The 11,383-nt window shown below is 46.4% G+C and overlaps 1 protein-coding gene across 2 annotated transcripts in view; it reads right to left on the minus strand.

Annotated features, from left to right (window-relative positions):
• The window catches only part of MAP3K21 (mitogen-activated protein kinase kinase kinase 21), a 52,256-nt gene extending 42,782 nt beyond the window's left edge, over positions 1-9,474 (minus strand). For both annotated transcript variants that reach the window (XM_077894479.1, XM_077894478.1), the window contains exon 1: positions 8,401-9,474. In XM_077894479.1, the coding sequence (XP_077750605.1) occupies positions 8,401-9,247 (847 nt within the window). In that variant the 5' untranslated portion in view covers positions 9,248-9,474. The remainder of the gene's footprint in view (positions 1-8,400) is intronic.
• Between the last annotated feature and the right edge of the window lie 1,909 nt (positions 9,475-11,383).

An 11,383-nucleotide genomic window follows, 5' to 3' on the forward strand; every position in this document is an offset into this window, starting at 1 on the left:
TTCCTGGCACATAGTAGGCAATCGATAAACAGCTGTCGCATGAATGAATGAGTTAGCTTACTAAATACAAGGAGATGGACTCCTATAAAGAAAATAAGAGACAGGGTCGACTAAAATGAGCTTCATATTGCTCTTGCACCAAAAACAAAAGCCACTGTACAAACCTTTTCATGGACATACACAATGCTCAGTTTCAATGAGAAAACTTCATACATTTCATTGTGTGTGCAAATATAGTTCAACATTTGTGTTACCTTAGTATTTCTACAAAGTAGGTATAAAGCAAACCGAGGGAGAAATTCTTCCACGATGTTCTACACTAATGTACTAGTGAACAGAGAGTCCTTTATGATATTATTTCATTCAACATTTGCAGAAAACTTGAGACTAAACTCCTTCAAATCATCTTAGGCCAGTAATAACTCAAACATTCCTATACGCAATCAAGATACTTCCCCAAGTGGCATGCATGTGATTTGGTCTTTTTCCAATAGCTTAGAAAAGTGACTAGTAATGAAACCTGGTAGTGAAACAGTTACAATAGCAACATAGTACTTCATGCCTCCTCCTTGACCCTCAACTTATCAACCCAAGTTACAAGCAGACCTGCCAAAGCACGCAGATGGCAGCACTCCTACAGAGAACAAAGCTCCAGACTGTTTCCTCATACTGCTGGCTGGCCTGAATCAAGCAAATTAGCCAAATAAAAAAGACCCTCACCCCTACGCAAGATGAATAAATATATGACTACATGGCACTACATATTGCAGAATGACTAATAATGTTCTTAAGGTTACAAAGAGTTGTGGAAAACTTTTAGGTATCAATGAGTTCACACACACACACACACACACACACAAAGGAAATATTCAAAGCACTCAAAGTGTTTCTGAACAATATATAAAAATGAGCATAGTCACCAACTTACACTTAGATTGTGTCTTACAGTTTATTAAATACTTTGACATATATACCAGGTGTCAGCAAACTACGTCCCATGCACCAAATCCAGCCCAATGCCTATTTTCTAAATAAAGTTTTATTGGAACACAGCCACACTCATTTGTTCACATACTGTCTGTAGATGCTTTTGGCTACAATAGCAGAGTTGACCAGTTGCAATAGAGACCTTATGCTCCACAAAGCCAAAACTATTTATTATCTGAATCTTTACAGGAAAAGTGTATCAACCCCAGGAGTACACTATCTCACTTTATCTTCACATCACCCTATTCAGGAAGCCAGGGCCCTGAACCCACAGCTGGTGAGCAGTGGAGTCAGAGGGCAAACCTCAGATACCACAATGACACTATTCATCACCCAATGTCAAAGGGACAAACGCTTAGAGAGCTTCCGTTCCCCAGAAACACAAGCCCATAATAGGCCACCCGTACTCTCACCTGGTGCCTTCAGTGGCAACCGTGCAATTTCATCAGACACTTAACTGGATTTGAGATCCAGGCTGTGTTCATGGAAGGATTTACAGATCAACCCAGATAACCGTAAGAAGAGACCCACAAACCTGGTCCTTTGAATGGCAGCTTCCAAACTTGGCTCTGCATTTAAATCATCCAGAAGCTTTTTAAGAAAATATATTGCTGCATCCAAAGCTCAGATGTATTAATGGATGGATACGGTCAGATTAGTGTTAAAGCAAGTTAGTAAAACAGTAATGGTAGAATCTGTGAGTATGCAGTGAGTATGTAAATGCTCGCTTGAAGTTCCTTCAATTCTGTACTTCAAGATTTTCTAAACAAAATGTCAGGAAAAAAAAATTCATTGCTTGTTCCCAGCCAAGGTCACCTAAATCAGAACATCCAAAAGTGAGGTAGAAATTTTATTTTTTAAAAGCTCATGAGGAGCTTCTGATGCTTTGCTAGGATTAGGAACGATTGCTCTAGAGTGCTATTCTTTGCCAACAGAACTGATCATCTAGCTTAGGGGGTCTCAAAGTATGGTCCAGGGACCCCTGGGCATCCCTAAGGTAGCAGGAGATTAAATACAGAAACAGATATGAACATTCATTTGTCTTCCTATTAAGTGTAGCATCAAAGTCATATGTTGTATGAAGCAATGTCACTCTCCTTCCTAAATTTCTTTTGGAAAAGAAGTTTTTTTTCCCATTGAATATGCCATGTTAACATGTAATGGGTCTGTTATTTTTATATTATTAAATATTTTTATTTTATTTTATTTGGAGGGGAGGGGCAGAGGAAGAAAGAGAGACTCTCAAGCAGATGGTGACACGGGGCTCTATCTTACAACCTTGAGATCGTGACCTGACTGAAACCAAGAGTCAGATGCTTAACTGACTGAGACATCCAGGTGCTCAAATTATTAAATATTTTTATTTTCATCATTTTAAGTTTCAATAGCAATAACCCACATAAATAAAAGCTCTTTGGGGTCCTGATAACAAACATGTGAGAACTGTTCATCCAGGCAATAGATGGAGAAGATAAATGCTCAAGTTCCAGGATTAGAGGCTCTAGATTCAATTCTCTGACAAGCCAAATGAGCTTGATAAAGGAAACTAAACCCTGGCTTTAGTTTCTCCTTCTGTAAAATGGGGATAAAGTACCTACCTCAAAAAGCTGCTGCGAAGAATAAGTGAGGATTGAGGTGGGGCAGTACCCAGTGCCTCATAAACTTTAGATATATGTGAGCCCTTATTCTCAATACAACTATTCCTTGGTTAAAGCACTTGAGAAGAAGCAGTAGTTGAAAAAGAAGAATTTAAAAAAAAAACTAAATTCACACTGATTGGAGGTCTCCTGTACAAATTTGTTTCAAGCTCCAAAATAAAACCAGCCTGTCTAGGAACCCTTCCTCTGCCCCCTAATACCCCTTTATGGAGGTGTTTCACCTTTTGGGAGCTCCTGAGGGCTGAGGAGGGTTTGGAGACAGTCACTTTGATATTTGGAGTGAAAAGTCATCAGCCTGGCATGGTAAATCTGGTCACTGTTTTTTAACTATAGTGAATCAGAGAGAGAAAATGCCCTAAACTAACTCACAAAATGAATATTGATTTTAAAAACTAGGTTCCGGTCATAAATGATAAACAATTTACGTCAAGCCAATGTCTAAGTATTTTAATTTTTACTGCCCTACTGATAATCTATGGTAGTACAGTCATAAAGCAAATTATCTCAAGTTTTTTTTTTTTTTTTTTCGGTACAGATGTTAATCTGTCAGCAGATCAGACCACTTGCCTCCTTAAAACCTCCAGTGGTTGTTAGTATGGCCTTCAAGTCACCCACTCACTGCTGACCACATGCTAAATGCCTGTTTCCTTCCCAGAAAACCCCTTGTCTACCTTTCATTCTAGTTGCACCCAACTACTCTTGGTTCCCTAAAAAAAGCCCTATGTTTTCATGCCAGTTCCACAAATGCATTTGATGGGTTAAAGAAACCTCAAACTTATTTTCCCTCCAGGACTCTGTCCATCTCCAAGAGGAGGATTCAGTAGACAGTATCAGAAGTCAAGAAATTCAGACTCAATGAGGTTATACAACCTGCCGAAGGTCACACAGCTCGTAAATGACGACACCAATGATGGAACACAGGTCTGACAGACTTTGAAGGCAATGCTCCTGCCAGTAACTGCACTATAATACTTGGGTGCTAGCGCAAGAAGAGAAAACAGGGCTTCCGGACACCTTCTGACATGGACAGAATGGTCTTCCCTTCTCCTCTTTCCTTCACTGTGCTTTGATAACACTTGACAATGACTGCAAACATGACTGGATATGTAGAGTGAAGAGTAAATCTGTATAATCCAGAATCAAATAACTGACCCCCCCCCCCCACTTACAACTATAAAAGAAATGAGTGGTGGCCTAGTTATTTTATATATTATTTCATGCAAGCATGAAAATGGTAGGGGACGGCGTGGGGACCATTTGTCATTGCTGCTCTTTTAAAAATATATCCTTTACGGGCACTGGGGGTTATTCTGTATGTTAGTAAATTGAACACAAATAAAAAAAAATAAAAATAAAAATATATCCTTTAAAAAATATATATATATATCCTTTAGCCTTTTTTTTTTTTTCAGAAGCAGATTAGTTCTTGCCACCATTGGGGTATCTATACTGATCTTCTTGTGCCCCTAGAAGTGGGAAGAGGCCATGGCATGAAGCTACATGTCTGGAGTAAAAGATCAGATGAGAGGAGAAAGAAGATGTGTGTTTTTAAACTGATAATAGCGTAATTAATAGCTCCTCCAGATCACTCCAATGAGCTATTTAAGGACCTTATTTGGAAATTACATTTCCTATAATTTTCTCAAAGAGTTCCTTTATTTACACTGTATTAATGAGAAAAACTAAAAAAATTGGATTTCTTTCGTAGTTTGTTTTAGTAAGCGCTCTAACCATTTTTACTATGCATCACTGCATAGCTACTAAGTATAACTATGCCTATTTATTGATTGTAAATGCCATTGCAAATAATAATATATAATAATTATTCGCCAGAAGGTTTAAAAAGATGCTTAATCATTGAAATAAGTATAAAAGTAGCCACCAAAACTTGTGGCTCAGTTTCTCATGGAATGTTAATTTTCCTAAACTGCCACCACGACCACAACAGAGTAAGCAATGTTAAAAAAACAAACATAAATTATGCCATACCATCTTTTTTTCAATTCTGAATTATGCCAGAATAAACAAAACACAGACTAAATTCAAATAATTCAAACCATCCTCAGTAATTTACATATTGTACTAGTTTATCTTCACTCCTCCTTGGTAACTTCCCTGAAAGCCTCTTCTGTTGCTAGCACCCTGGGTAAAACCAATGTGTTGTCTGGTGGGAGCAACCTCCATAGCCTTCACATAGGCTAATTTTAAGTACATCCTCCAGAGCAGTCAAAGTAATCTTGTAAACATAGAATCAGATCCCACGGCTCCTCTGCACAGAATGCTCCTAGCTCTGGACAGACAGCACTCAAAGTGACCCCCATGGGTCATGGCCTCAAGCCATACCATACCTACCTCTATTCCACCTCTGCCTCAGCCTCCCAGCCTTCCCTCCATTCCTCGGGAAGTGGGGCTTATTATTCTTCACCCTCCCTTTGGCCTGGATCTTTGCTTGACTTATTCTTCCTCCTTATCCACATCTATGTTGCACTCCTCAGAGCGGCTTCCATCCATCAACCCAGTCTGATCTGATCGGCACCCTCATCCTCAGCCCCATCACTATCTACCCTGATCATGCGTATTTTCTCAACAGCACTTACTAATATTTGCCACTGCATGACTGTTGTCTATCTTTTCTACTAGACTATGCCCTATGCCAGCGGGGATATTGTCATCTGGTTCGCCACTGTGCCCCCAGGGTCCAGAAGTGATGGTGGGGTGAGGGGAGGGCTCAAGATATATTGAATAAATGCACTGTGATTTTTCTCTCTTCTCTGCATTCACAGAAAACTGGCCATGTTCTCAGGAACCCAAAGTTGCTTCATATTCTTCTCTAGTTGTTGCATATAGATAGACTTAGCAAAATATTTTCTATACACTTTGCATCCTGGGAGTGACAGGGCCTAGCATATTTTAACAACATAAGTAATGCTTAAAATTTGCTAATTTGGTTCAACTTTCAGTCTTTTGCTGTTAGAAAAGGAACAAAGTTGCTTGTGCCATCACAACACAGCTATTATTTCAACATAAACACTGTCTCCCATATATGATAAAACTTTTAAAAAGACCAATGAGAAAAGACCAGGAAAATATGTCAAGAGCCATATCTTCCTATGACAAACTTAAACATTTGTTTTAAACAATAATTTCAATTAGCCTGGTTCCAGGTAGTTTTACACTGGCTCTTTGTGGACTCCAGCATGAAGATAAAATTCAATATTGATTTTTAAAACGTTGTTTACATTATCATTAACTCACTACCACCATTAGCAAATAACCAATAAATTCAAACAAAACACACTGTAATAGAGCTTCATCTGTTCTCAAAAGTCTGAACAAGAAGTTATAGTTTCAAGCACTACAAGAGAATTGTCTTGTAGTGTCTGAATTTATTCATTCAATAACGCCAGAGAGCAAGGATGAGCCAATGTGCTAGGCACTGGGATTTGCACATTTTAGACCCTATGCAAAATGTTCATGTTGTAGTAATTTTAAACTATAGTAATGGTCATATTGTAACAAATATTTGGCTAGGCTAGTGACCAAACCAATTATGTCTTTTCAGAGTGCAACAATTTAAAGCAAGGGAGACCTTGACTAAAATGTTTAGAAATTAAAATGCTCCAGGAAGTTTGGTAATTTCTTTTAAGCCTGAAAAGGCTTTTAAAAACTAAGTTGCAGGATATAACCACCTCCCAATGACATATCTGCCATCTGCACAGTAGTCTATGTTCTGCTGTTCAAGTTTCCTGCTGTCACTGAAAACTATTTAACCATGTTATTATTTGGGGGTCATGTTATTTCTTTTTACTATTTAATAGTATCAGTCCTTTGAAAGTTTTTAATTCATATAAAAAGGTTTATGATTGGAATATGGATTAATCTACCCATCTATGCTTTTACAAACATCAGCAAACATGTTAATAGAACAGATCATATGGACCTCAAACATTATCACAACCCAATAAAACAGACTAAGCATGATGAGGAAAATCATCGTTACAGTCCCTTTTGCTTTTTGGTCTAAGGACCAGTCTAAACCAAGTCATTTGCCTATGTTAGTAATCTGATGTCCTGCAAGAGAATGAGTCTGTAGAATGGCAGATGTTATGTGTATCACAAAACAAATGCCAAGACTGAGAAAGCAATGTTGTTCTTTTTTGCTGTCCTTAAAAGACCTGGTTTTGCAGAAAATAACCAGCAGATAAAGGCTTGCAGGACATCAGTGGGCAGAGAGCTTATGGGACCCACAGAGAGGGCACACAGGTCTCGTTCTATGGCAGCAGGTGAAACACAACTTTCAATGAAAGCACATTTTAGGAAATAAGCACCCATTGGTAGTGAAGACTGTAGGGTTTGAAGTATTTACAAAAATAAGTACATGGAAAACTGCGCTCTTTATTGTAACACAGTCCAAAAGCAAACAATTCCAGAGTCCTTTATGTGGCCTCTGTTCAAACTCTAAGAACACACTCTCTTATGCCATGTCTTGTTTGAATTTGCATCTAACACTTGAGAAGTTGTAATCTAAATTATAAGGTTATAATTTATATTGAGGGTTAGCAGGAGTCATAAAATAACATCTAAAACAAGTATCCAATGCTTGCATGTAGTTACCAACACTTACACATTCTGACTCCCATAATGAAAATGCTATCTTGGTCACTTTCAAGCGACTTTCAGGGCTGAAGAATTGTGAATAGTAAAAGGGATTTACACAAACATAAAACAAATACATCATTTCTTCTTGTCACTCTTCTTTCTGCAGACTTGGGGAAGGACAATGTTTCCGTTTGGGTTAGCACCTGTCCCAGCAGGTTTTACCAGGGTGAAAGACATGCAGCTGTAGTAGGTCAATGCCAGTTCTGGCTGCATTTTTAATCTTTCATGCGATTTCACCCCATCCTAGGAATATCGAAGAACCAAGTTTGAACAGCGATCCCATTACTGTTTTATAAGGTGAAATTTAATAGGATCCATGTTTAGCTCATCTGTCAGTTCTCTACTGACAGCTAGATAATCCACTCTGACTTATAAACCTGTAAACGATACAGGTCAAGTCTTCAAAATTTCAAGTACCTGTGTAAGGACCAAGAGCTTGCTCTGGGCCAGCAAGTGTATATTGGCACAAACTGGTGTTTCTTGTCCCGAGAGGATTCATCAACACTCAAGCCACCAAACCAATGGTAAAGTCATACTTCATGTGCAGAGATGTCTGAATGAAAAAAAAGTCTTTGGAAGTGTCAAAGGACATGAAGCCGTATTTAAAGTGGTAAAGAGAGACTTCAACTCAGCGCTTGTAAGCTGAAGGAAAAGAGTGTGATGAAGCCGAGAGGGGGGGCTGTGGGTTCCTCATAATCTGAGGAAGGTTCCAGTTCGCGCAGATCCAATTGTTGTACCTAAAGGCCAAACAGCACCGCGAGGTTTCCAGAAGATCCAGCTATTTTACAACTGTCTCATCAGCAAGCAAGTCTGATCTGCATTTCTTAAAAAAAAAGGAGCCCCCAAAACAACATAGCAAAGTCAAGATAAGCGTGTCACGTGCCCCAAAGCAAATGACCAGGGTCTAGCTGGACCTCCAGGCCCTGGAAGGGCAGCGCAGGTGGTGCTGCTAGCGCCGGGAGGCTGACCCCGGCCTCCTTCCACCTGGCTCTAGGGTGGGGTGGGGTGGGGAGAGGCCGGCCCAGGGCCAGCAACGAGGTGGGCTTCGCGGGGCAAGGCTGAGTCCCCCAACTCTCCCCGCCGTCGGCCCACTTACTGTTGCTGGACTTGAGGTCCCGATGCAGGATGGGCACGAAGGCCTCCTCGTGCAGGTAGAGCATGCCGCGCGCGATCTGCACCGCCCAGTTGACCAGCACGTGCGGAGGGATGCGGCGCGCGCGGCGCGGGCCGGGCGCGCGCGGGTCGGGGCTGGCGGCGGCGGCGGCCAGGGCGCGGTTGAGCGCTCCGCCGCGGGCGAACTCGAGCACCAAGCAGAGGTGCGGCTGCTGCAGGCACACGCCGCGCAGCTCGATGATGTTGGGGTGCCGCAGCATGGCGAAGAGCCTCGCCTCCCGCCGCACGCTCTCGGCCGCCGCCGCCGCGTCCTGCTCGGGGTCCCGGCGCGCCGCCTTCACCGCCACCTCCTGGCCCTGCCAGGTGGCGCGGTACACCTGCCCGAAGCCGCCGGCGCCGATGAGCTCCTGGAGCTGCAGCCGCGCGAAGTCGACGTGCACGGGCGAGCCGGGCCGGGGCGGCGGCGGCGGCGGCGGCGGCGGGAGGCTGGCGGCCCGGCGGCAGGGCGCCACGTAGTTGGCGGGGAAGATGCCGAGGCGCCGCTGCACCTGGCCGGCCCACCAGCCCTCGTCGCCCGACACGGCGGCGTCCTGGGACAGCACCTCCACCAGCTGGCCGCGCCGCAGGCTCAGCTCGTCCTCGCCGCGCGCCTCGTAGTCGTACAGCGCGGCCCACAGCCCCGCTCCCGCCGAGGCCGAGGCCGAGGCCGAGGCCGAGGCGGAGGCCGAGCCGCCGGAGGAGGCGGACGACGACGACGCGGAGCCAACCGGGCCGCCCCGGCCCGGGGACACCGGCCTGTCAGCCGCACCCTCGGCGCCCGGCCAAGCCATGGGGGGCGGCCGAGGGGCCGACGGCCGTGCGGGGCCGGCCCCTGGCTCAGCCTGCGGGGCGGCCGGGGGCGCGCATGGTCCGGCAAGGAGCGGGGCGTCGGGCTCGGGGACGCGGGGATTCACGGGCCCACTACCCGGAGGCGCCGGCCTCAGCCCCCGTTCCGCCTCGGCCGCCTCTGCTGCTGCAGCGGGCCCCGCGGCCGCGGGCGCTGTCGCACCATGGTGGCGCGCTGGGCCTGCGGCGGGCCTGCGGCTGGCTGGGCCTAGCCGCTGCCCGGCCCCGCCCCCGGGCCCGCCCCCAGGACCCGCCCCCAGGACCCGCCCCCCGCGCAGGCCCGCCCCGCCCCGCCAGGACCCGCCCCCAGGACCCGCCCCCCGCGCCGGCCCGCCCCGCCCCCCAGGACCCGCCCCCAGGACCCGCCCCCCGCGCAGGCCCGCCCCGCCCCCCAGGACCCGCCCCCAGGACCCGCCCCCCGCGCCGGCCCGCCCCGCCCCCGGGCCCGCCCCCAGGACCCGCCCCCCGCGCAGCCCGCCCCGCCCCGCCAGGACCCGCCCCCAGGACCCGCCCCCCGCGCAGGCCCGCCCCGCCCCCTCGGGGCCCGCCCACACCTCCGGTACGCCGCGCCCCCGAGGCCCGGGAGGCAGAGCCCGCTTTGGCTGCACGAGGTCTCCGGGAAAAATTATTTTAAACTAAGCCAAGGGAAAGGCTCTGGGGAGTCCGTGGCTCTCCGAAGGCAGTGCGGCGGCCGAAGAGGACCGGTGCGCCGGGGCGTGACCCGAGGGAGGAGGTTGCGGCGGTGGGACGGTCACTGCGCATCCCAGAGCAGGTAGCCCAGCTCTGGCCCTTTCCAGACTGTGGGCATTGGAAACGCACCGCGCGGCACGGAGCTGAGTAGGTTGCAGATCGCCGCGTAGGGGCTGCAGCCCTATAGGCCCCGAAGCCCCTTCTTCGTGACGGGTAACCCAGCGTTTGCCTTGACTGGTTCCTCCGGTGGGAAAAGGCTGCCTGCCCCCTGTGAACCCGCAGGTTTGGGTTCAGGAAGCCTTGGCCACGACTGAGTGCTAGAGTTCTTGGATGTATCTCTTCCCAGAAATGGCGAATAGAGCAAGACAGTCTGTGCACAGAAGCTCCAGTCGTCCCTGGTGTGCTGACTGGTCGTTTGCCGGCGTGTACCTGGCGCTGCGCGCGGACCAGTTGTGTACACGGACATTCTGGGAAGCAGGGCCTCCACCCTTCTCCGTTCGCTCTGTGCAAGGAACGACAGAGCCTCCGAACACAGATGCAAAGTGAAGCTTTTATGTCTGGGGGCACGGATCATTTCAAGTCTTAGCGATACAGTGGAACTTTGGGATTTTCTTGCAGGATCGTGTTTTCTTCTCTGTCATTTTTTCCATTATTATTATTATTTTTTTTTTTTGAAATCATCTTGACGGGTAGATAGCCCACCTTCTCTCCCTGCGCTACTGAAAGGGCAGAGTGCCCAGACCAGACTCATGGAGACTCATTTCTGTGCCCCATCGTCCCCGTTCTATCCCCATTTACAGTTTCCGCCCTGATCGTGGATCACCTGTCTATACTGATGGAGATGTGGGAAACCCCTTCAGGTTTCAGTACTTCTTATTTAACTAATGTTTAAAGCGATGAGACAAGGAAGAAAGCCTAGTTATAAAAATTCTAAAGAAATGAGAATGCCCTGTAGTAGGCCAGAGTTTTTCAGTGTGTGGGTCCTTTGCCACCAGTGAATGGAGTGAAGGTCTGGGGTTTTATGAGGACAGGGCATATAATAACACAGTGAGAAAGTCACTGCCTTTTCAGTTTTCTTTCATTCCTTCAAATTATACTGGTTACTGGCTGTGTGGTCCTGAACATTGTTTTACATCTTTGTGGCTCGGTCTCCTTATCTGTAAAATGGGAATAATAAGAAATAGTACCTACCTCACAGGGTGGTTGAGAAGACTGAAAGAGGTGATGGATGTAGAGAAGTGGAAGGTGCTGAGCACATAGAAAGTTCTCAAAAGTATTAGCTCTTATTAGTAATATCCCTTTTCAATAAAGAGAGCAAGTGCGTCTGTAGTCAGCCCCTTTGGCTAACATAGTTTCTACAATCATTCTGTTTTTCTAGCACTTACATTTAT

This window comes from Canis aureus, chromosome 4 (assembly GCF_053574225.1).
Source record: "Canis aureus isolate CA01 chromosome 4, VMU_Caureus_v.1.0, whole genome shotgun sequence".
In the NCBI taxonomy this organism is placed as follows: Eukaryota; Metazoa; Chordata; class Mammalia; order Carnivora; family Canidae; genus Canis; species Canis aureus.